General features: G+C 42.8%; 1 protein-coding gene across 1 annotated transcript in view; it reads left to right on the top strand.

Annotated features, from left to right (window-relative positions):
* The window catches only part of astn1 (astrotactin 1), a 2,838,691-nt gene that overhangs the window by 1,225,992 nt on the left and 1,585,501 nt on the right, over positions 1–27,198 (top strand). The window contains exon 7 of the mRNA XM_063063753.1: positions 297–464. Within this exon, the coding sequence (XP_062919823.1) occupies positions 297–464 (168 nt within the window). The remainder of the gene's footprint in view (positions 1–296; positions 465–27,198) is intronic.

Below are 27,198 nucleotides of genomic sequence, written 5' to 3'. Positions count from 1 at the left end.
AAACCAGCTGAGTTCACCACTCCCTGTAGCCTCTTGCTTCCTGTGTATTGGAGTTCCCACACCAGGCTGTTTTGCCACCAGTCAAAATGATTGCCTCTGTACAATTGTGAAAGTTTGTCGCTGGGTATAGATGCCCATGACAATAAACTTGAACTTTCATTCCAAAATCCTGTTTCTCCTTTTACTGCTTTGATCACATAATTTCCTAGAATATAATTGATTATTTAAGCAGATTCTTTTACGGTCTCAAAGCAATAACAAGCTAATATCATTATCTGGCTCTTCTTTCTGTCTAGGTAGCAGATTTGTCCTGCTTTATGGAAGTCAACTTGTTGCCAGTGATTGGCTGAATCCAGCCCAGGTCTTACTGTACTACCAGCAGAACAGCAGTGGGCCCTGGGTAATGGAGTTATGTGGGTGTCGTCTAACTGACCCTTGCGAGCACGAGTGTGATGTGGATACAGGTACGTCTTTCTTTCAATAACATGGCCAACCATGCTGAGATTGCAACTGACACCATATAACGGGATTTGGCAACAAGACCATGTGCAACTTGTATAATTACCAAAGGGCTTTCTCAGGTGCTTATAAGGTTGGTGGGGGTGGAGCAAATATGCGAATGGAATCACAGAGTTCTTGTGCAGATTACATTTTCTCTTCACCTTCACTTTAATAAGATAGATGTTTCTCCATTCCCAGCAGAAGTGGAAAACCCTGTGAGCAAAATATGTAAGAAATCAGTTCAGGACAGGGTAGGACGACTCTTCACAGGCTTTTCATCATGGGATTATGGATACCTAGAGAATAAAAATGGGTCCCGTCACCCCACCTCCTACATGCCAATTATGTTACCTATCTGCAGTCTTCCTATATGCTTACATCAGGCCTACATCTGCCTCTTCTTAGATGACCACCTCTGGTAGCTCGTTCCAGATAACCACCATCCTCTGTGTGAAAAGTATACCCCTCAGATCTCCCTTAATTTCTCCCCTCTCCCTTAAACCTGTGACTTCATATTATTTACTCTCCTGCCTGAAAAATTACCCTATCTATCCTACCTGTACCCCTTATAATTTTATAAAACTCTATAAGGTCACCCTTCACCCTCCGAAATGACAATGATAACTGCAGCACTCCATTTGAGGCAACCTCCCAATAAATCGCTTCTGCAGTCTGTCCTTTGCTCCCACACCCTTTCTACAATGTGCTGGCCAGAATTCTACAAGGTGCTCCAAGGGCTTTCCAAGTTTGTGTAAGATTTGTAAGAATCCCTGGGGGTGACTGTGGGGTATGAGAATCCCCGGAGGTGACTCTGGGGCTGTTTGATGTGCACTTGGTCAAGGGAAAAAAAATGAACAAATCATTTCACTCTCTCACTACCTAATAAATGAATTTAGATAACTTTAAACAATTTAGATTAGATTAGATTTGATTAGATTTATGACTTGAATGCTAAAATGCTCAAAAATGCAGACAAGGAACTGTTAGTATGTATGCACTTCAGTTGTGTTTTTCCATATTTCTCTATGAAATTAATGCATAATTGCATTTTGATTCTATTTAAAGTATTAAATCCATTAGCTTTATACTTGTATTAAAATAGTATTCTGTCTGAATTAGCAGGAAAACAGGTATTGCAAGTTTGTCTCGTTCTCCAAGTTGTGTAATTCTGAGAACAAATCTAAGACACGAGTAATAGACTGGCTGAAGTCCAAGATCAAATTGAAGCTAATTTCAAAACTAAATAGAAGAGCTGAAGTGACATTACTCTTCACATTGTTGTAATTATCATTTCATTGACTTATTCAGAATATTATAAATTTTTGCAACAGGAACAAGTGAATATCAATGGAATCAGTTGCCGCAAAACTATCTTGGTACTAACTTCATGGCTGCACAAACTTTAATCAAAGTTCTTTAGTCAAGTATTTTTTATTACATTATAATGCAGAATTTTCAAGAAGAGTGCAGGTAGATCTGAAATGCACACCTCACTCATCAAATCCATTGGTGAAAGTGCTCTGATTTGAGATCGGAGTGTACAGTGATATTCCACAGTCTTACTCCATCATCTCTACAATGAAACTCAATGGTGTCAGCTAATTATTTGTAAGTCACTTGTTAAAGCTCCAATTACAAGTGCTTGAAGAGATGAAATACCATTCACTGATAATCTGGAGTGCATAATCCCAGAGGATTTGAATAACATCCAACAGATTTGAGTTAAATTAGTTGCTCCTTTTCTGATGCATTTTGATACAAGCAAAATCTAAGAGTTGTGATTCTCTCTGTCTGATACCTGGATCCAATTTTCCATTACTTTCTCCTTTGATTTTATTCTCTAATTTTGATTTTGATGTTATTCTTTGCTTCTACTAAAAAATGTGAGGACAGGAAGCTTATTCTGAGAAGAGAATGAATCATGTTTGACATTGACATGAATCTGTAAATAAGTGCGTGAGCAGCCTCTGAGTACATATGGAACCATGCTAAATTGTGAGTTACAATGTCACAAAGTTTCTTCTTCCAGCAGAGTTAGAATAGAAGAGTGTTGGAGAACTGTGTTTATGACTCAATGCACCAGCCCCAAGTTACAGCCAACATATGCCAAACCTGCAGACAAATAGTGCAGAATCACACCTTGTGTCTGAATACATCTTTAAGCAGTTTCATGCCTTGAGATTCATGCAATTAAAGTACCATATGAACAGAGAGCAGATGTGTTTAATCCTTCCAGTTTAGACTAGCATTTATTAAGATAATGACTGATATCTGTCCCAATTCAATTGCCAGAGATTAACCAATATCATGTTTGATACTGCACCAGTTGTTATCAGGGTCTTCAAACCTACAAACACACTCAGACAGAAACTCATCTACCCCAAGGATCCTACTCCCAAACATAAACAGAGTAATATTGCATATGCTATCCAATGCAATGAGAACTGCACAGATCTGTTTATCAGCGAGACAAAACAACCACTTCACAAACAGATGGCCCAACACAAGAGGGCAAACACCTCAGTTTAAGTCTTGGCTTTATATCTACACCTAAAGGACAAGGGACACTCCTCTGATGATAACATTGTGCACATTTTGGATAGGGAGGACAGGTGGTTTGAAAGAGGGGTTAAGGAAACCATCTTTGTCAAACTGGAAACCCCATCCCTGAACAGAGGGAGTAGGGTATGACACCACCTATCAGCTACTTACAATGCGATCTGAACATCTCTACCCCAATGTCTCACAGCAGTTCACACCTGCATTCATGCAAAGATAAGACTAATAACTCTCTTATTACCTCCACATCTCTCAACGACCCTCATGTGATTGCTGTACCTTTAATGAGCTCACAGAGTTTAGAAGCCGGAAAACTACCGACCATGGATCAGAACTGAAGAAGCCGCTTGGATGAGTAGTGAAAAGTCTTCTAGACAACACAGCATGTCTAGTGGCCTTGATTTACCAAAATGTTGCCTGGATTTGTGTGCTTCAGTTATAAGAAGAGGTTGCAAATATTAGGACATTATTCCCTGGAAAGTAGAAGACTGAGGACTATACATAATCATAATGGGCATTGACAGAGTGGAAGCACAAATCCCTTTTCCAAAGGAAAGAGTGCAGAACACAAGAGGCATAAATTTAATCTCAGAGGTAAGAGAATTAAAAGGGATGTCAAAGTTCAAAGTAAATCTATTATCAAAGAACATATATGTCAGCATATACAACCCTGAGGTATATTTTCTTGTGGACATACTCAATAAATCCACTATAGAATACTAACCATAACATCATCAATGAAAGACCACACCAACTTATGTGTTCAACCAGTACGCAAAAGACATGCAAATACAAAAAGAAGAAATAATGATAGTAACTAAATAAACAACAAATACTGAAAACATGAGATGAGGAGTTTTTGAAAGTAAGTCCTGAGGTTGTGGGAACACTTCAATGATTGGCAAGTGAAGCTGGGTGAATATATATCCTCCCATTCAAAGGCCTGATGGCTGAGGGATAATAGCTGTTCCTGGACCTGGTGGTGTGAGTCCTAAGGCTCCTGTATCTTCTTCCTGATGGCAGCATTGAGAAGAGAGCATGGCCCTGGTGGTGGGAGTCCCTGCTGATGGATGCTGCTTTCCTGCGACAATGCTTCATGTAGATGTGCTCACGGTGGGGAGAGCTTTACCCATGATGAACTGGCCATATCCACAAATTTTTGTAGGATTTTCCATTCAATAGCAATGGTGTTTCCATACCAGGCTGAATCTTCGCAAACTCCTGAGGAAGCAGATGTGCTGCTGAGCTTTTTCCGTAAGTGCACTAAAGCGCTGAGCCTGGAACAGGTCCTCCAAAATGATAAATTTAAAGTTGTTGAACCTTTCCTTGTGTGACAGGGTGGAGATGCTGCACGCTCATTCTTTCTCAATGCATTATTTTATCTGACTGTGGTTCTGCATTGTAAAGTCGAACATCTTTCCCATGTTGTGCATCTAATACACTGTGTTCATGAAGGTTGTCTTATTTGTTGGATAAAATGAGCTGAACTATAATTAGTGAAAGTTGTAACCACTTTCTTTAAACAAGGATCCACCTTTATTTCCAGTAGGCTATAAATAATTTGTTAATGCATCCTTGTTTACAGGATCTATAGGAAGAGGGGTCTCGGCCTGAAACGTCGACTGCACCTCTTCCTATAGATGCTGCCTGGCCTGCTGCGTTCACCAGCAACTTTGATGTATGTTGCTTGAATTTCCAGCATCTGCAGAATTCCTGTTGTTCTTGTTTACAGGAAGTGGTTTCAACAGTATCAGTGTTAGTTCAGCTCATTTATTCAGCAGATATAGCAACGTTTATAACATAGCTTTAATGGTCTCCTCGCACAATAACAATTAATGTTCATGTGCACTTAATGTGGGAAATACAGCGCAGTACCACAAAGATAAACACAACACAAACAGAAAGAATGAGAAGCAGTATTTAAGAATAGTATTGAAGGAGAGATGGCAGATAAGTATGTGGAATTATAGAGAAAGGTAATTCCATAATGCACACTCTAAACAGCTGAGTGTGTAGTTGCTGATGGAGGACATAACGGGCAAGACGTTCTAAGGGCAGATTTGGAGGAGTGGATAGTTTCTGTGGGAGGTTGGGAATTTAGATCCCAAGAATGTTAAATTACAGTCGTGTGTCTTGGGTGAAATGGACGATGCAATTTTTTGGGATTGAAAGCAGACAGACAATTCAGGAGACCAAGGCGCTGCTGCACAGAGATGATGCTTTTGGAGAATAGCTAGCAGAGAAGGGTAATAGTTCAGCTCCTTTATCTGGAAGATTAAGTTCTACAGCTGGTATCACTAGCTTGTCCTTTGGTTCCATGGTTACCATACAACTCTTTGGAGCAAGTGTAGATATTCCAACATTACAAGGACATTTCATTAAAAAAACTAATTCTCCCTGCAAAAATTTGTTAGAGATACAATGTTATTAATTGCCTTTCAAATAATTACATAAGCAGAGTTAGTTCCAAATCCGAGGATCCTACCATGCCTATGTCACCGTGTACAGTTTAAACTTCGCAGATGAGGTGCAGTGCTTTTGAGTTGATTCTGAATGATGGAGCAATATCAACACAGTCTGCTGCCTGACCCTGAGAAATTCCTTCCATTTCAAATCAAAGCAAATGTACTAAAATGCCAAACTGAAATGGATTGTTTCTCAGTTGATTTGTCAACAGTTGGTGTGTAAAATTATAGGGCAGTGCGAAAACGGGATTCTAGGAGACCCTTCATGAAGAATCCTTACCTTTGAAATCAATGTGCATTTCACATATAAATGAATCTATTATAGGAATCTGGCTACTGCATAATCCATTACCAACCTTGATGAGTTAAGAGCCTTTGTCTTGTAAAGTACTACAGGAAGACCAGTCAGGATAGACAAATGAAATAGATTCAAACAATAAAAAACTAAACGCATTTTAATGCTACCTATGTCAAATATAATGTGGGCTCAATTGTTCTTTTTCAATGGACATCATTTCATTATTAGTAGATTGCCGTTATTGAACTGGAAGAGGTTTGGTGTCAGGGTGTCTGCCCAGAGCAGGCAGTATGAGTCGAATGGGAGCTGAGCGCTGCCAGACTTATTAATGGCTCTAATAATAGTGCACGTCTCTGTGACCAGTAGTAATTTCAGATATATCCTTAAAAGGTTCATTCACGCAAGAGTACTGTCAAGCGAGGAATAGTTTTACCATGAAGCTGCTCATCAGTAAAAGGACACATATTGAGAAAGTATGGCTCCATAAGATTTTACAGTAAAGCTATCATTTCCTGAAACTACCTGTTGGCTGATTAATTGGCTGTTTGAATGAAGATCCAGGTTTCTGAGCTAGGCTTTTTCTTTACGCTCACCAGGTGTAATGAGAGAGCTACAGATGGTGGTGAGCCCAAGTGCAGAGGTAGATCTAGAGTTGACTCAGACTCAAAATTAACAAGACAACACAAATAAAATCCAAAGGTGGAATCACAAAGTGTAATACAAGAAATGGAACTCCAACAATTGAGCAGTGAGTGCTCAGCACAAGGCCTTTAAGTACAGACTTTCCATGAAGGAAAGTGGCAGGCAATAGTTGGCATTCTGAGTCTTAAGAGGGCAGCAGCAACTCACCATACTCCTGGGAACTGGAGCATCAAAACTTGGATGCCTGCCGCTGTTCAGTCAGGACCATGACACCAGGAGTGTTTGGAACTCATTGTAAATATTACATCTTTTGACACAGGTGTTATTAATTTAACTGTACTGTACTGTGCTGTACTGTTCTACGTTCTATATTAACATAGTTATTAGTAGGATTGTGTCCATTGCTTGCAAGACTGGCATTTTATACCCATCCTGTGCTGTGTACAAACATATACTGATGCCTCTGGACACATCTTCAGTGATGTTCCTGGATTCATTAGGTGTTTCGGGTTTTTCAGCATCATACAACCTCCTCCAGGTGACCCAGCCGGGGCTGATCAGACCTCAGCTTGTGTCCAGATGGCTAGCTACTTATGACTCCATGGCTCCCCTCTTTTGAACTACAGCCATCTTGAGGCCATCTCTGCTGCATCAGTGGTACTGCAGATGGCTCTCCTCTTCCTCTCTCCCTCGATGCCCAAAATGCTGAAGGCTCTGGCTAAGGACCGTGCTGCGAATCCCCTACAACCAACCTCCACTGGGAGACACCTCGCTCTCCATCCAGCCTGCTGACAGTTGCTGACCAGTCCTGCGTACTTGGAGAGCTTCCTTTCAAAGGCCTCTTCCAAGCTATCTTCCCATGGGACTGTCAGCTCCAGCAGCACCACTTGCTTAGTAGACTCAGACACAGGGACAATGTCTGGCCGCAGGGTGGTGGCTGCGATATGGTTGGGGGACTTCAGCTGCTGTTCGAGGTCCACCAACAGCTGCCAGCCCTTACAGAGGTCAGGATGCCTGCAGATATACTTTTGGTGGGTATTGGCTGTTCCCCAGCTCTGACAAAGGCAATGGTCTGCTTGGAGGGTCAAGACCACTTCACCCACTCAATTCCTGCGCTGATGGTTTCAGCGATGGTCTTCAGGACCTGATCATGCCCCAATCGGTACCGTCCCTCACCAAGTGCCCTTGTGCAGCTGCTGAGGATGTGCTCCAGGGTTCCTTGCTTAGAGCACAGTGGGCACGAAGATGACTCCGCTTTGCCCTGTGTGTGCAGGTTTCATGGGCTTGGAAGCACATCATACACTTCCTGGATGAGAAATTGGATGCGGTGTGGTTCGGCTTTCCAAAGATCAGCCTAGGCCACTTTCCTCTCAACCGCATTCTCCCATCTTGTCCAAGCTCCCTGTTGCTTCATTCCCACCGCCTTGCAAGTTCTCATCTCCTCCACTACTGCTTTCATCTCCTCCTGAACTAGACGACGCTTTTCCTTCCCTCTGGTGTCCATTTGGGGAGTTGAAAAGGATCCTAGCCCAGCTCGGCCTCGTGTGACCACTCCCACCAGCCTCCTGTGATGCAGCCTCGCCTCTGCTTCCTGAACAGCTTCCTCTGCCCTCCACTTCCTGCCAGTACTTACTTGGGTCCCTGTTCTAGCCACCTTCGGATAACTTGAGTCCCTATACTGTATCACTTCTCTGGCTCTTGTTACCAATTACACTTGAGAAAATAATGATAAGCCACTAATAATGAAACTCCTTCAATGCTCTTTGGCGAGGAGTTTCAAGATTTTAGGGCCAGTGAAATATTTCCAAATTTGAATAGTAAATAACTTAGAGTGGACCTTGTAATGGTAATGTGACTATGACCATGGTGCTCCTGTTCTTCAAGGTGGTAGAAGTCAGTAGGTGGCTATATTGGGCAGAGGACTTTGCTTGTATGCAGGAACATATCTTCTGATGCAAGCAAAGTTCTGGGCTCTGTCAAAGATATTTAGGAGGGAAGAGGAGAAGATTAAGGGTGTGCTGAAGGACTTCTTAAAGAAATTAAACATTCTCAATTACTTCTGAGATTCCCTGGCCTCTGACTCCGTAAAGTGGAAAAGCAGCTTTCAGAATGATGTTGACAACCTTAAGAGCCTTCACTGGTATCCTGCAGAAACTCTGAATACACAATGGAAGGACCTCACACCATCTTACAACCACCTCATCAGATGCCTTGTTCCCCTTCTATGGAAGAGTCTGTAGGAACTCATCAGACCTGAGGGACGCCTGCAGAGGTGTCCAGAGGCTAAGATGATTGACCTCTAATCACTACAACCATCCTCCTTTATACTAGGTGTGATTCCAACCATTGGAGACTTTTCTTTTAATTCCATTTGGCTCCACTTTAGCCAGGGTTCCTTTATGCTAAACTCAATCAAATGCTATTTTGGGTGGTTACTCTCACCTCACCTCTGGAGTTCAGCTCTTTTTCCCATGTTTGGATAAAGACTGTAATGAGATCAGGAAATGAGTTACCATGATATTCTACCTGTAAGGATAGAAATATCCTTGCAGGTAGGTTCGTTGGCATGGTTCCGAGGTTTTAAACTAATTTGCAAGGGGGTGGGACCCAGAGCGATAGAGCAGTGAAAGAAGTGCATGGAGTAAAGCCAGATCTAACATACAGAGAGGCTTTGAGGAAAGAGAAGCAGAATAAAGTAGTAAAGACAGTAATGTAGAAGGGCTGAAATGTGTGTACCTCAATGCAAGAAGCATCAGGAACAAAGGTGATGAACTGAGAGCTTGGATACATACATGGAATTATGATGTAGTGGCCATTACAGAGACTTAGCTGGCATCAGGGCAGGAATGGATTCTCAATATTCCTGGATTTCAGTGCTTTAAAAGGGATAGAAAGGGCGGAAAAAGGGGAAGAGGGGTGGCATTACTGATCAGGGATACTATTACAGCTACAGAAAGGGTGGGTAATGTAGCAGGATCCTCTTTTGAGTCAGTATGGGTGGCAGTCAGGAACAGGAAGGGAGCAGTTACTCTACTGGGGGTATTCTATAGGGCCCCTGGTAGCAGCAGAGATACAGAGGAGCAGACTGGGAGGCAGATTTTGGAAAGATGCAAAAATAACAGGGTTGCTATCATGGGTGACTTTAACTTCCCTAATATTGATTGGCATCTGATTAGTTCCAAGGGTTTAGACGGGGCAGAGTTTGTTAAGTGTGTCCAGGACAGATTCCTGTCACAATATGTGGACAGGCCGACTAGGGGGAATGCCATACTAGATCTAGTACTAGGTGATGAACCGGGTCAGGTCACAGATCTCTCAGTGGATGAGCATCTGGGGGACAGTGTCCACCGCTCCCTGGCCTTTAGCATTAAAAGGATAGAATCAGAAAGGACAGGAAAATTTTTAATTGGAGAAGGGCAAATTATGAGGCTATAAGGCTAGAACTTGCGGGTGTGAACTGGGATGATGTTTTTGCGGGGAAATGTACTATGGACATGTGGTCGATGTTTAGAGATCTCTGGCAGGATGTTAGGGATAAATTTGTCCCGGTGAGGAAGATAAAGAATGATAGGGTGAAGGAACCATAGGTGACAAGTGAGGTGGAAAATCTAGTCAGGTGGAAGAAGGCAGCATACATGAGGTTTAGGAAGCAGGGATCAGATGGGTCTATTGAGGAATATAGGGAAGGAGCTTAAGAAGGGGCTGAGAAAGCATGGAAGGGGCATGAGAAGGCCTTGGCGAGTAGGGTAAAGGAAAACCCCAAGGCATTCTTCAATTATGTGAAGAAAAGAAGAATGACAGGAGTGAAGGTAGGACCGATTAGAGATAAAGGTGGGAAGATGTGCCTGGAGGCTGTGGAAGTGAGCGAGGACCTCAATGAATACTTCTGTTTGGTGTTCACCAATGAGAGGGAACTTGATGATGGTGAGGACAATATGAGTGAGGTTGATGTTCTGGAGCATGTAGATATTAAGGGAGAGGAGATGTTGGAGTTGTTAAACTACATTAGGATGGATAAGTCCCCGGGGCCTGACGGAATATTCCCCAGGCTGCTCCACGAGGTGAGGGAAGAGATTGCTGAGCCTCTGGCTCAGATCTTTATGTCCTCGTTGTCCGTGGGAATGGTACTGGAGGGTTGGAGGGAGGTGAATGTTGTCCCCTTGTTCAAAAAAGATAGTAGGGATAGTTTGGTTAATTATAGACCAGTGAGCCTTACGTCTGTGGTGGGAAAGCTGTTGGAAAAGATTCTTAGAGATAGGATCTCTGGGCATTTAGAGAATCATGGTCTGATCAGGGACAGTCAGCATGGCTTTGTGAAGGGCAGATCGTGTCTAGCAAGCCTGATTAAGTTCTTTGAGGAGGTGACCAGGCATATAGACGACGGTAGTGCAGTGGATGTGATCTATATGGATTTTAGTAAGGCATTTGACAAGGTTCCACATGGTAGGCTCATTCAGAAAGTCAGAAGGCATGGGATCCAGGGAAGTTTGGCCAGGTGGATTCAGAATTGGCTTGCCTGCAAAAGGCAGAGGGTCGTGGTGGAGGGAGTACATTCAGACTGGAGGATTGTGATTAGTGGTGTCCCACAAGGATCTGTTCTGGGACCTCTACTTTTCGTGATTTTTATTAACGACCTGGATGTGGGGGTAGAAGGGTGGGTTGGCAAATTTGCAGATGACACAAAGGCTGGTGGTGTTGTAGATAGGGTAGAGGATTGTCAAAGATTGCAGGGAGACATTGATAGGATGCAGAAGTGGGCTGAGAAGTGGCAGATGGAGTTCAACCTAGAGAAGTATGAGGTGGTACACTTTGGAAGGACAAACTCCAAGGCAGAGTGCAAAGTAAATGGCAGGATAAATGGTAGTGTGGAGGAGCAGAGGGATCTGGGGGTACATGTCCACAGGTCCCTGAAAGTTGACTCACAGTTGGATAGGGTTGTTAAGAAAGCTTATGGGGTGTTAGCTTTCATAAGTCGATAGATAGAGTTTAAGAGTCGCAATGTAATGATGCAGCTCTATAAAACTCTGGTTAGGCCACACTGGGAGTACTGTGTCCAGTTCTGGTCGCCTCACTATAGGAAGGATGTGGAAGCATTGGAAAGGGTACAGAGGAGATTTACCAGGATGCTGCCTGGTTTAGATAGTATGCATGATGATCAGAGATTAAGGGAGCTAGGGCTTTACTCTTTGGAGAGAAGGAGGATGAGAGGAGACATGATAGACGTGTACAAGATCATAAGAGGAATAGATAGAGTGGATAGCCAGCGTCTCTTCCCCGGGGCACCACTGCTCAATACAAGAGGACATGGCTTTAAGGTAAGGGGTAGGAAGTTCAAGGGGGATATTAGAGGAAGGTTTTTTACTCAGAGAGTGGTTGATGCGTGGAATGCACTGCCTGAGTCAGTGGTGGAGGCAGATACACTAGTGAAGTTTAAGAGACTGCCAGACAGGTATATGGAGGAATTTAAGGTGGAGGCTTATATGGAAGGCAGGTTTTGAGGGTCGGCACAACATTGTGGGCCGAAGGGCCTGTACTGTGCTGTACTGTTCTATGTTCTATGATGGAAGATAAGCTGATCTAAGAACTGGTTGTTGCTATGCAAGTGCCACTTGACAGCACTCTCAGTTATCCATTCCCTCACTTTGCTGATGAATAAGAGCAGACTATTGGGGTGACAATTAATTTACAATTAATTACTAGGGAGGGAGGAGAAGATGGCGGCGTGACGCAACGCACGCGGCCGTTCCAAATGAATATCGTTATATGTAACTACGGGTGCCATGTACAATCCGGATTTGATGGGGACAGCTGTGAAGCGCAGTGGAAGATCTGGAGAAACTTCTGAAATGACTGCTTTGCTGCCGCTGCTACTGTGCAATCGAGAATCTCTGGAGACGAAGGCCCCAAATCCTTGGCTTTGCGTATCGCCTGTTGCCGGGGCCGGGGTCGAAATACTTGGCAGAGATGGTGCTCGATGTCGAATAGGTGGTCGGAGGCTCAGAGTTTTTCGGACGGACTTGGAGTCGGACTGTGGTCGGATGCTTCCGGGATGCTGCATCGGCAAGTTGGCGGCGCTTGAGGTTTACCGTCCGCGTGAGATGATGGGACTTTCGAGAGACTCTGAGTCTTTTACTGCCCCATGGTCTGTTCTTATCAAATTACGGTATTGCTTTGCACTGTTGCAACTATATGTTATAATTATGTGGTTTTTGTTAGTTTTTAAGTCGGTTTGTCATGTGTTTTCATGACATCATTCTGGAAAAACATTTTTATCATTTCTTAATGCATTCATTACTAAATGACAATAAAAGGGGACTGCATGTCCTCAGAATCATAATCATAACTATTGTCAGATGTATCAAGACACAGTACGCCATTCTTACAAATTTCTTCAAAGCATAAATACATCAACATAGAGATAAGCAATAAGTGGATTTTCATGCACAGCAGTCTAGGATTTACAGAGAAAGGTGTGAAAACCAGAAAACATTCAGTGAGTGGCAGTTTTGTGGGTGACAAAACCAAAGTAACATAGCTATGTTAATTTCAATACAGTGTTTACCACAGCTACAAAAGTTTGGATGAAAGACAATTGCCTCTGATTCTCTCTTCATAGATGCTACTTGCCCTTCTGAGTATTTCAGCTATTTTTGCTTTTAATTCAGTTTTCCAGCATTCCTTTTCACCACAGCCACAGCAGTCAATCAGGAATAATGGGTCAACACAGGAAAAAAATAGCATAAACAGGCTGCCAGTCTCACTGACTTAGTAACTTTCACAACTTCAGCAGGTTGTGTGCTTCAGTAACACACATTAGACGTAAGTGTGCACTTGCTCGTTGCAGGAGTGAGCAAATGGCCAGCTGAGGGAAGTTTCACATGAAACCTCAAGCTGAGGTTTACAATGTTGCTTTTTTGGTTCAGGTAGAGAATGAAGGTGCTATGTTACTATTCAAAGGAGATTGTGCACCATTGTCAATATCAATATTGATCCCTGATCTGATGAATAAATTGGCTGTTTTTCCAGGACATTGACGTTGCAAAATAACTGTGACATTTGCCTTCATTTACCAAAGTAAATACTGAATGAAGCAAATCGAATTGTAAAATGAGAAATCTAAATTCAAGCATTGCCTGTTGCAAAGATTTGCAGTAAAACAAAAGACTGCATCTGGGAAGGCAATCCTTATTAATATTTTATGTTGAGCCTTGATCACAATTGGGAGATTAAATAGTCATTCTGAAAAATGTAATACAAGGAATATAGCAAGGCAGAGAAATACAGTCACATACGTGTCCTGAATGGAAACTGATTCCAAGCAAAGGATGAATAATTGAAGTATTTAAAGTAAATTGAAAAACAAATGAAATGAAATCAATAATGAAGACCTATTGGAGAGCCCAATTATTCTTTATTATCATCAGAGTAAACACTCCTAAGAATCGGTGTTGCCCTTTTCACAAGCTGGAAACTTTTGGAAGATTCTTGCAGGAGGAGATTTACTTCCAGGATGAACTTTAGATAAGATTTTGTGGTATGATATGACCCCTTTGTCTATTCATTGAAGTTCATTTTATAGCAGTAAAGTTAACTGTACAAAGAGTAGCTTGCTCAAGAGGGAAAGATTTTATGAGGAAGCAGGGAAATCAAGAATTTTGGTTTTTTTTTGCACTGAATGGATGATCGTTTAGAAACATAGAAACATAGAAAATAGGTGCAGGAGTAGGCCATTCGGCCCTTTGAGCCTACACCGCCATTTATTATGATCATGGCTGATCATCCAACTCAGAAACCCGTCCCAGCCTTCCCTCCATACCCCCTGACCCCCATAGCCACAAGGGCCATATCTAACTCCCTCTTAAACATAGCCAATGAACTGGCCTCAACAGTTTCCTGTGGCAGAGAATTCCACAGATTCACCACTCTCTGTGTGAAGAAGTTTTTCCTAATCTCGGTCCTAAAAGGCTTCCCCTCTATCCTCAAACTGTGACCCCTCGTTCTGGACTTCCCCAACATCGGGAACAATCTTCCTGCATCTAGCCTGTCCAATCCCTTTAGGATCTTATACGTTTCAATCAGATCCCCCCTCAATCTTCTAAATTCCAACGAGTACAAGCCCAGTTCATCCAGTCTTTCTTCATATGAAAGTCCTGCCATCCCAGGAATCAATCTGGTGAACCTTCTTTGTACTCCCTCTATGGCAAAGATGTCTTTCCTCAGATTAGGGGACCAAAACTGCACACAATACTCCAGGTGTGGTCTCATCAAGGCCTTGTACAACTGCAGTAGTACCTCCCTGCTCCTGTACTCGAATCCTCTCGCTATAAATGCCAGCATACCATTCGCCTTTTTCACCGCCTGTTGTACCTGCATGCCCACTTTCAATGACTGGTGTATAATGACACCCAGGTCTCGTTGCACCTCCCCTTTTCCTAATTGGCCACCATTCAGATAATAATCTGTTTTCCTATTTTTGCCACCAAAGTGGATAACTTCACATTTATCCACATTAAATTGCATCTGCCATGAGTTTGCCCACTCACCCAACCTATCCAAGTCACCCTGCATCCTCTTAGCATCCTCCTCACTGCTAACACTGCCACCCAGCTTCGTGTCATCCGCAAACTTGGAGATGCTGCATTTAATTCCCTCATCCAAGTCATTAATATATATTGTAAACAACTGGGGTCCCAGCACTGAGCCTTGCGGTACCCCACTAGTCACCGCCTGCCATTCTGAAAAGGTCCCGTTTATTCCCACTCTTTGCTTCCTGTCTACTAACCAATTCTCCACCCACACCAATACCTTACCCCCAATACCGTGTGCTTTAAGTTTGCACACTAATCTCCTGTGTGGGACCTTGTCAAAAGCCTTTTGAAAATCCAAATATACCACATCGACTGGTTCTCCCCTATCCACTCTACTAGTTACATCCTCAAAAAATTCTATGAGATTCGTCAGACATGATTTTCCTTTCACAAATCCATGCTGACTTTGTCCGATCATTTCACCGCTTTCCAAATGTGCTGTTATCACATCCTTGATAACTGACTCCAGCAGTTTCCCCACCACCGACGTTAGGCTAACCGGTCTATAATTCCCCGGTTTCTCTCTCCCTCCTTTTTTAAAAAGTGGGGTTACATTAGCCACCCTCCAATCCTCAGGAACTAGTCCAGAATCTAACGAGTTTTGAAAAATTATCACTAATGCATCCACTATTTCTTGGGCTACTTCCTTAAGCACTCTAGGATGCAGACCATCTGGCCCTGGGGATTTATCTGCCTTCAATCCCTTCAATTTACCTATCACCACTTCCCTACTAACATGTATTTCGCTCAGTTCCTCCATCTCACTGGACTCTCTGTCCCTTACTATTTCTGGAAGATTATTTATGTCCTCCTTAGTGAAGACAGAACCAAAGTAATTATTCAATTGATCTGCCATGTCCTTGCTCGCCATAATCAATTCACCTGTTTCTGTCTGCAGGGGACCTACATTTGTCTTTACCAGTCTTTTCCTTTTTACATATCTATAAAAGCTTTTACAGTCCGTTTTTATGTTCCCCGCCAGTTTTCTCTCATAATCTTTTTTCCCCTTCCTAATTAAGCCCTTTGTCCTCCTCTGCTGAACTCTGAATTTCTCCCAGTCCTCAGGTGAGCCACTTTCTCTGGCTAATTTGTATGCTTCTTCTTTGGAATTGATACTATCCCTAATTTCTCTTGTCAGCCACGGGTGCACTACCTTCCTTGATTTATTCTTTTGCCAAAATGGGATGAACAATTGTTGTAGTTCATCCATGCAACCTTTAAATGTTTGCCATTGCATATCCACCGTCAATCCTTTAAGTGTCATTTGCCAGTCTATCTTAGCTAATTCACGTCTCATACCTTCAAAGTTATCCCTCTTTAAGTTCAGAACCTTTGTTTCTGAATTAACTATGTCACTCTCCATCTTAATGAAGAATTCCACCATATTATGGTCACTCTTACCCAAGGGGCCTCTCACGACAAGATCGCTAATTAACCCTTCCTCATTGCTCAAAACCCAGTCCAGAATAGCCTGCTCTCTAGTTGGTTCCTCGACATGTTGGTTCAAAAAACCATCCCGCATACATTCCAAGAAATCCTCTTCCTCAGCACCTTTACCAATTTGGTTCAACCAGTCTACATGTAGATTGAAGTCACCCATTATAACTGCTGTTCCTTTATTGCACACATTTCTAATTTCCTGTTTAATACCATCTCCGACCTCACTACTACTGTTAGGTGGCCTGTACACAACTCCCACCAGCGTCTTCTGCCCCTTAGTGTTACGCAGCTCTACCCATATCGATTCCACATCTTCCCGGCTTATGTCCTTCCTTTCTATTGCGTTAATCTCTTCTTTAACCAGCAACGCCACCCCACCTCCCCTTCCTTCATGTCTATCCCTCCTGAATATTGACTATCCCTGAACGTTGAGCTCCCATCCCTGGTCACCCTGGAGCCATGTCTCTGTGATCCCAACTATATCATAATCATTAATAACAATCTGCACTTTCAATTCATCCACCTTATTACGAATGCTCCTTGCATTGACACATAAAGCCTTCAGGTGCTCTTTTACAACTCTCTTAGCCCTTATACAATTATGTTGAAAAGTGGCCCTTTTTAATGCTTGCCCTGGATTTGTCGGCCTGCCACTTTTACTTTTCTCCTTAGTACTTTTTGCTTCTACCCTCACTTTACACCCCTCCGTCTCTCTGCACTGGTTCCCATCCCTCTGTTGTGAACTAACCTCCTCACGCCTAGCCTCTTTAATTTGATTCCTACCCCCCAACCATTCTAGTTTAAAGTCACCTCAGTAGCCCCCGCTAATCTCCCTGCCAGGATATTGGTCCCCCTAGGATTCAAGTGTAACCCGTCCTTTTTGTACAGGTCACGCCTGCGCCAAAAGAGGTCCCAATGATCCAAAAACTTGAATCCCTGCCCCCTGTTCCAATCCCTCAGCCACGCATTTATCCTCCACCTCATCGCATTCCTACTTTCACTGTCGCGTGGCACAGGCAGTAATCCCGAGATTACTACCTTTGCGGTCCTTTTTCTCAACTCCCTTCCTAGCTCCCTATATTCCCCTTTCAGGACCTCATCCCTTTCCTACCTATGTCATTGGTACCTATATGTACCACGACCTCTGGCTCCTCACCCTCCCACTTCAGGATATCTTGGACACGATCAGAAATATCCCGGACCCTGGCGGCAGGGAGGCAAACTACCATCCGGGTCTCTGGACTGCGTCCACAGAATCGCCTATCTAACCCCCTTACTATCGAGTCCCCTATCACAACTGCCCTCCTCTTCCTTGCCCTACCCTTCTGAGCTACAGGGCCAGACTCTGTGCCGGAGGCACGGCCACTGTCGCTTCCCCCGGGTAAGCTGTCCCCCCCAACAGTACTCAAACAGGAGTACCTATTGTTAAGGGGAACAGCCACCGGGATACTCCCTATTACCTGACTTTTCCCCTTCCCCCTCCTAACCGTGACCCACTTGTCTGCCTCCCGTGGCCCCGGCGTGACCACCTGCCTGAAATTCCTCTCTATCACCTCCTCGCTCTCCCTGACCAGACGAAGGTCATCGAGCTGCAGCTCCAGTTCCGTAACGCGGTCCCTTAGGAGCTGCATCTCGATGCACTTGGTGCAGATGTAGACGTATGGGCGGCTTGGAGACTCCAGGTCCTCCCACATCCGACACCGAGAACAGCAAACTGCCCTCACACTCATAATGCCCCTCTCCTCAAATAGCAACAGAAAATGAATGCCAAACCTTCCTCGCCTCGCCTGCTTCCGCCTAAGCCCGGTGAGCCGAAGCCCTTAAGTCTTCACTCTGCTCCCGGCTCACTCCGCAGCCCACAAACTACGCTGCCCGCTCTATGAGGCTTTGTTCCTTTTAAATCTGCCGCACTGCACAGCCCAACGTCACACGCCTGCGCAGTCCCGCCTCTCAGAACGCCATTGGAGAAGAAAAAATAACGGAAATTTCAAAAATGTCTTTCTCGGCACTCCCACTCAGACTCTCAGACTCCTTCTTCGAATCAAACCCGAAGCAGGATTTATTTGTCATCTCTCGCTTTAGTTTTCGGTATGGCTGATAAGTTCCCCTCTCTTATATTCTTGTAATGCACAGCATTTAAGATATGTTTCTGTTTGGGTAGATTATCTGGTAAAGCCTTTGAAAGCCACAGCTGTGTGAAGGCATTGTTCAAGAAGCAGAATAAACCAATGCAACCCAATAAACAAATACTTATAACTGAATTGGGAACAACAGTTCACATTATAATTTATTTTAATTTTCCACACATAGACTGGGAAACCCATACTGTAAAAGGGCTGGATGGTTTGGAGTTTGTAAAATGTGTGCAGGATAGTTTTTTGCAGCAATACATAGAGGTACCAACGAGAGAAGGGGCAGTGTTGGATCTCCTGTTAGGGAATGAGATAGGTCAGGTGACGGAGGTTTCTGTTGGGGAGCACTTCGGGTCCAGTGATCACAATGCTATTAGCTTCAATATAATTATGGACCCAGGGTTGAGATTTTTGATTGGAGAAAGGCTAACATTGAGGAGATGCGAAAGGATTTAGAAGGAGTGGATTGGGACAATTTGTTTTATGGGAAGAATGTAATAGAGAAATGGAGGTCATTTAAAGGTGAAATTCTGAGAGTACAGAATCTTTATGTTCCTGTTAGGTTGAAAGGAAAGGTTAAAAGTTTGAGAGAGCCATGGTTTTCAAGGGATGTTGGAAACTTTGTTCGGAAAAAGAGAGATATCTACAATAAAATATAAGCAGCATGGAGAATATGAGGCGCTCGAGGAATATAAAGAATGTAAAAAGAATCTTAAGAAACAAATTAGAAAAGCTAAAAGAAGATATGAGTTTGCTTTGGCAAGTAAGGTGAAAATAAATCCCAAGGTTATAACCGTTATATTAATAACAAAAGGATAGAGAGGGATAAAATTGGTCCCTTAGAGAATCAGAGTGGACAGCTATGTGTGGAGCCAAAAGAGATAGGGGAGATTCTGAACAACTTCTTTTCTTCGGTATTCACTAAGGAGAAGGATATTGAATTGGGTAAGATAAGGGAAACAGGTAGGGAAGTTATGGAAACTATGATGATTAAAGAAGAGGAATTACTGGAGCTTTTAAGGGATATAAAAGTGGATAAGTCTCCGGGTCCTGACAGGATATTCCCTAGGACCTTGAGGGAAGTTAATGTGGAAATAGCATGGGGCTCCGACAGAAATACTTCAAATGTCATTATATACGGGCATGCTGCTGAAGGATTGGCATATTGCTCATGTTGTTCCATTATTTAAAAAGGGTTCTAAGAGTAAACCTAGCAATTATTGGCCTGTGAGTTTGACGTCAGTGGTGGATAAATTGATGGAAAGTATTCTTAGGGATGGTATATAAAATTATCTGGATAGACAGGGTCTGATTAGAAACAGTCAACATGGATTTGTGCGTGGAAGCTCCTGTTTGACAAATCTTATTGAATTTTCTGAAGAGGTTACTAGGAAAGTTGACAAGAGTAAAGCAGTGGATGTTGTCTATATGGACTTCAGTAAGGCTTTTGACAAGGTCCCACACGTAAGGTTGGTTAGGAAGGTTCAATCGTTAGGTATTAATATTGAAATAGTAAAATGGATTCAGCAGTGGCTGGATGGGAGATGCCAGAGAGTGGTGATGGATAACTGTTTGTCAGATTGGAGGTCGGTGACTAGTGGTGTGCCTCAGGGATCTGTACTGGGACCAATGTTATTTGTCATATACATTAATGATCTGGATGATGGGGTGGTAAATTGGATTAGTAAGTATGCAGATGATACTAAGATAGGTGGAGTTTTGGATAATGAAGTAGGTTTTCAAAGCTTGCAGAGAAATTTAGGCCAGTTAGAAGAGTGGGCTGAAAGATGGCAGATGGAGTTTAATGCTGATAAATGTGAGGTGCTACATTTTGGTCGGACTAATCAAAATAGGACATACGTGGTAAATGGTAGGGCATTGAAGAATGCAGTAGAACTGAGGGATCTAGGAATAATGGTGCATAGTTCCCTGAAGGTGGAATCTCATGTGGATAGGGTGGTGAAGAAAGCTTCTGGTATGCTGGCCTTTATAAATCAGAGCATTGAGTATAGGAGTTGGGATGTAATGTTGAAATTGTATAATAGTCATAGTCATAATCATAGTCATACTTTATTGATCCTGGGGGAAATTGGTTTTTGTTACAGTTGCACCATAAATAATAGATAACAATAGAACCATAAATAGTTAAATAGTACTATGTAAATTATGCCAGTAAATTATGCAATAAGTCCAGGACCAGCCTATCGGCTCAGGATGTCTGACCCTCCAAGAGGGGAGTTGTAAAGTTTGATGGCCACAGACAGGAATGATTTCTTACGATGCTCTGTGCTGCATCTCGGAGGAATGAGTCTCTGGCTGAATGTACTCCTGTGCCCAGCCAGTACATTATATAGTGGATGGGAGACATTGACCAAGATGGCATGCAACTTAGACAGCATCCTGTTTTCAGACACCACCGTGAGAGAGTCCAGTTCCATCCCTACAACATCACTGGCCTTATGAATGAGTTTGTTGATTCTGTTGGTGTCTGCTACCCTCAGCCTGCTGCCCCAGCACACAGCAGCAAACATGATAGCACTGGCCACCACAGACTCGTAGAACATCCTCAGCATCGTCCGGCAGATGTTAAAGGACTTCAGTCTCCTCAGGAAATAGAGACGGCTCTGACCCTTCACACTGACACTGGTCAGTGTTCTTAGACCAGTCCAGTTTATTGTCAATTCGTATCCCCAGGTATTTGTAATCCTCCACCATGTCCACACTGACCCCCTGGATGGAAACAGGGGTCACCAGTACCTTAGCTCGCCTCAGGTCTACCACCAGCTCCTTAGTCTTGTTCACATTAAGCTGCAGATAATTCTGCTCACACCATGTGACAAAGTTTCCTACCGTAGCCCTGTAGTCAACCTCGTCTCCCTTGCTGATGCATCCAATTATGGCAGAGTCATCCGAAAACTTCTGAAAATGACAAGACTCTGTGCAGTAGTTGAAGTCCGAGGTGTAAATGGTGAAGAGAAAGGGAGACAAGACAGTCCCTGTGGAGTCCCAGTGCTGCTGATCACTCTGTCAGACACACAGTGCATTGGTAAAAACCTACTTCATAAGGCATTGGTAAGGCCAAATTTGGAGTATTGTGTACAGTTCTGGCCACCAAATTATAGGAAAGATGTCAACAAAATAGAGAGAGTACAGAGAAGGCTTACTAAAATGTTACCTAGGTTTCATCACCTAAGTTACAGAGAAAGGTTGAACAAGTTGGGTCTTTATTCTTCGGAACGTAGAAGGTTGAGAGGGGACTTGATTGAGGTATTTAAAATTATGAGGGGGATAGATAGAGTTGACATGGATAGGCTTTTTCTATTGAGAGTGGGGGAGATTCAAACAAGAGGACATGAGTTGAGAGTTAAAGGGCAAAAGTTTAGGGGTAACATGAGGGGGAGCTTCTTTACTCAGAGAGTGGTAGCTGTGTGGAACGAACTTCCAGCAGAAGTGGTTGGGGCAGGTTCAATGTTGTTGTTTAAAGTTAAATTGGACAGCTATATGGACAGGAAAGGAATGGAGGGTTATGGGCTGAGTGCAGGTCGGTGGGACTAGGTGAGAGTAAGAGTTCGGCACCGACTAGAAGGGTCGAGATGGCCTGTTTCCATGCTGTAATTGTTATATGGTTTTATGGTTGCATTATCTGGAAAAGCATAATAAGAAGCATTTCTGCTGAAGTATTTAGAAAAAAAAAACAACTGGAGTGAAATAGAGTTTCATTTGTCAGAAATATAGTCACGGAATAAAAACCTAAAAGACCAATGTTTTTCCTTTTTGTATTCTATTGCTGAAAATTTTCCACTAATTAACATTTGGTCATTGGTATTATTAATGTCTGGTTTTGCACAATTCCATGTAAGGAAGAAACTGTAGCATGTGCGAACACACTTGAAATAGACAAGGCCCTTGTCTGAAGCATTTTCACCAGCCAGTTTTGAGATGGTGGGCACTCGCAAGACTGGAACCAAGTGTGGAGGAATGGCAGACTCTCTGTCATGGTGGTCGCTAACACCGGCTCAGCCCAGAAGCAGCGGTCAGCCCACCCACAACTCGAACCACGAGCGAAGAAATAGCAGAATCCTCACGAGGAGACAGAAACAAAAGTTTTGGCATAGGAATACCAACAGAGCATCGGACGGCCAACTAAACAACACTGCGACACTGATCATTCTCTATAACACAGCAGGACTCCGCTGAAGAGTTAACTGGATACCCCTTTAAATAATCATAGAAGGCAGGAAACACATGCCAGTCACAATCAACTTGACAAGATTAAACTGAAAGCACAAGGGCCTAAGGCTCAAGTTAAGATAACAGAGTTAGTAAATATATGTGTTCGAGAAACCAAGAAGATCAATGTTCTACAGCAAGCTGCAGAGGCCCACAGGGCCCATGACAAGATTACATCATTGATCATTCCATTTCCTCCCTCTTCTACATCTATCCTCTATTTCTGAGCTATAGTAATTTTTGGTTTACATTCATACTCTGTTTTACCTTAGTTCTTGTAAACATTAGTTGTAATGTAGATAATCTGAGACAGCAAAATAATCTACTGTTGGAAGCAATCATGGAATTAAGAATCAGAATCAGATTTATTATCACAGGCCTGTGACGTGAAATTTCTTAATTTAGCAGCAACAGTTCAATGCAATACATAATATAGAAGAAAAAACCCACAAAATAACTTAATAATAATAAATAAGCAAGAAAATCAATTACAGTGTATGTATATTGAATAGATTAAAATAGTGGAAAGAGCAGAAATACTATATATTAGAAAAAGTGAAGTAGTGTCAAAGGGTTCAATGTCCATTTAGGAATCGGATGACAGAGGAGAAGAAGCTGTTCCTGAATCACTGATTGTGTGCCTTTATGCTTCTGTACCTCCTACTTGATGGTAACAGTGAGAAAATGGTATGCCCTGTGTTCTGGAGGTTCTTAATAATGGATGCCGCCTTTCTGAGACACCACTCCTTGAAGATATCCTGGGTATTTTGTAGGCTAGTACCCAAGGTGAAGCTGACTAAATTTACAACCCTCTGCAGCTTCTTTTGGTCCTGTGCAGTAGCCCCTATCCCCCCCATAACAGACAGTGATGTGGCCTGTCAGAACACTCTCCACGGTACATCTATAGGAGTTTTTGAGTATATTTGTTTTCAAATCAAATCTCTTCAAACTCCTAATAAAGTATAGCCGCTGTCTTGCTTTCTTTATAACTGCATCGATATGTTGGGACCAGGTTAGATCCTCAGAGATCTTGACACCCAGGAACTTGAAATTGCTCACTCTCTCCACTTCTGAACACTCTATGAGGACTGGTATGTGTTCCTTCGTCTTGCCCTTCCAGAAGTCCACAATCAGCTCTTTCGTCTTACTGACGTTGAGTGCCAGGTTAAATAAAAGCAATATCTTGCCAGACAAAATTGAAACCTTTTTGCTGTAAACAACAGGAATTCTGAAGATGCTGAAAATTCAAGCAACACACATCAAAGTTGCTGGTGAACGCAGCAGGCCAAGCAGCATCTCTAGGAAAAGGTGCAGTCGACGTTTCAGGCCGAGACTGTAGACTGTTTATCTGTAATTTAATGAGTGCTGTTTATCCTTTTGATAATGTTATCCATTGAACTGATTCAGTAAACTTCATACAATGGTTCTGTATAGTTGTGAATAAGCTGTATTTTCAATTTTAACCTGATATCTACTTGTCAAACTGTAATAATGAGTAGACTTACCTAGGGGAAAAGAAGCACTGTATTTCTTCCTGAACATCACACACAAAATGCTGGAGTAACTCAGAACGTTAAACAGCATCCATATGAAATGAATAAATAGTCGACATTTCAGGCTGAAACCCATCTTTAGGACTGAAAAGGAAGGAGGAAGAAACCAGAATAAAAAGGTGAAAGAGGGGAAGGTGCACATGTGTTGGTATTTCAGTGGAATAAAGGAAATTACAATGGCATGAGAGGGGAACTGGCCAAGGTTGACTAGAAAGGGACACTAGCAGGAAGGACAGCAGAGCAGCAATGGCTGGAGTTTCTGCAAAAATGAGGGAAGTGCAAGACAGAAATATTCCAAATAAGAAGAAATTTTCGAATGGAAGAGTAACACTACAGTGGCTGACAAATGAAATCAGAGCCAAAGTAAAAGTAAAAGAGAGGGCATACAAGGTAGTCAGAGCTAGTGCAAAGACAGAGGATTGGGGAGCTTTTACAAACTTGCAGAAGGTAACTAGAAGGTCATTAGGAAGGAAAAGATGAATTACAGAAGGAAGCTGGTGACTGATATCAAAGAAAACACTGAAAGCTTTTTTAAGTATATAAAGGGTAAAGGAGTGTTGAGGGTAGATATAGGGCCAATAGAAAATAACGCTGGAGATATTATAATGAGATGCAGAGGAACTGAATGCATATTTTGTATCAGTCTTCGCAGTGGACGGCATCTGCAGTACACCGGACATTCAAGAGTGTCAGGGAAGTGAAGTATTTGCAGTGAAAATTACGACTGAGAAGGTGCTCAGGAAGCTTAATGGTTTGCGGTTGGATAAATCTCATGGACCTGATGGAATACACCATCGGATTCTGAAGGAAGTAGCTGGAGAGATTGCGGAGGCATTAGCAATGATCTTTCAAGAATTGATAGATTCTGGCATTGTACCGGATGACTGGAAAATTGCAAATGTTACTCCGCTATTTAAGAAGGGTGGGAGGCAGCAGAAAGAAAATTATAGACCTGTTAGCCTAACATCAGTTGTTGTTGAAATCAATTGTTAGGATGAGATTATGGAGTAACTGGAGACATGTGAGAAGATAGGCCAAAGCCAGCGTGGTTTCCTGAAAGAATAATCCTGCCTGACTAATCTACTGCAATTTTTTGAGGAAATTACAAGCAGGGTAGACAAAGCAGATGCACTCTAGATGTGGTGTACTTGGATTTTCAGATGGCCCTTAACAAGATGCCGCACATGAGGCTGCTTAGCAAGGTAAGAGCCCACGGAATTACAGGGGAGTTACAAGCATGGGTGGAGCATTGGCTGATTGGTAGAAAACAGGGAGTGGGAATAAATGGATCCTATTCTGGCTGGTTGCCGATTGCCAGTGGAGGTCCACAGGGATCGGTGTTGGGACTGCTGCTTTTATAATATATGTCAATGACTTCAACAATGGGATGATACAAAGATAGGTGGAGGAGCAGGTAGTGTTGAGGAAACAGAGAGACTTAGATAGTTTAGGGGAATGGGCACAGAAGTGGCAAATGAAATACAATTTTGGAAAGTGTATGGTCATGCACTTTGGTGGAAGAAATAAACGGGCAGACTATTATTTAGATAGGGAGAGAATTCAAAATGGAAAGATGCAAAGGGACTGGGAGTCCTTGTGCAAGATACCCTAAAGATTACCTCCAGGTTGAGTCGGTGGTGAAGAAGGCGAATGCAAAGTTGGCATTCATTTCTAGAGGTATAAGAGCAGGGATGTGATGTTGAGGCTCTATAAGGCACTCATATTTTATTTTATTTTAGAAAGGATATACTGATATTTGAGAGGGCTCAGAGAAGATTCACAAGAATGATTCCAGGAATGAAAGGGTTACCGCATGAGGAACGTATGGCAGCTCTTGGGATGTATTCCCTGGAGTTCAGGAGACTGAGAGGGGATCTCATAGAAACATTCCGAATGTTAAAAGGCCTGAACAGATTAGATATGGCAAAGTTATTTCCCATCTTAGGTGATTTTACAGCAAGAGGGCACAACTTCAGGGTTGAAGGACATCGTTTTAGAACTGAGATGCGGAGAAATTATAGTCAGAGGGTGGTAAATCTGTGGAATTTGTTGCCATGAGCAGCTTTGGAGGCCAAGTCATTGGGGTTATTTAAGGCAGAGATAGATAGATTCTTGATTAGTCAGGGCATCAAAAGGTATGGGGAGAAGGTAGGGGAGTGGGTATGACTGGAAGAATTGGATCAGTCCATATTGAATGGCGGAGCAGACTTGATGGGCTGAATGGCTTACTTCTGCTCCTATATCTTATGATCTTATGGTCTTAAGCTAGAAGGAGTTAGGTGATAGGTGAGTCAGGTGAGTGGGTTGCAGGGGTGAAATAAGGAGCTCGGTGGTGATATGTCAAAAAGGCAAAGTATTGGAGAAGAAGGAATCTGACAGGAGAGGAGAGTGGATCATACCAGAAAGAGAAGGAGGAGGGGCACCAGGAGAGGTGATTGGCAGGTAAGGGGAAGAGAAACATAAAGGGGGGTCAAAGAAGGGAATAGAAGGAGAGGGCAGGGAGGGAATGTAGAAAAGATAAGCTAAGAACCCTCAGAAAATTAGCTAAGACACTGCAAACCAAATAAAATTTTGACTTATTTAAGAATGGATTTAAACTTCCAGTCAAACCTGCTGCCAGTGTCTGCGTCCCCAGGCTGAAATAGACTGCTGTTTTGTCATGATAATGTAGGTTAGGGAGCAAGTTTCTAGCCTTTAGATAATCAGCAGAGAGATCACCAAGATGCCCAATGAAATGGGTCATTGGTATCAAGGCAATCTCATTGCCAGAAGTCGTAAACAAGAACTGCC

This window comes from Mobula hypostoma, chromosome 12, assembly GCF_963921235.1.
Source record: "Mobula hypostoma chromosome 12, sMobHyp1.1, whole genome shotgun sequence".
Taxonomy (NCBI): domain Eukaryota; kingdom Metazoa; phylum Chordata; class Chondrichthyes; order Myliobatiformes; family Myliobatidae; genus Mobula; species Mobula hypostoma.
The sequence above is the reverse complement of the archived record's forward strand: the minus strand, read 5'-3'. Positions and strand labels throughout refer to the sequence as shown.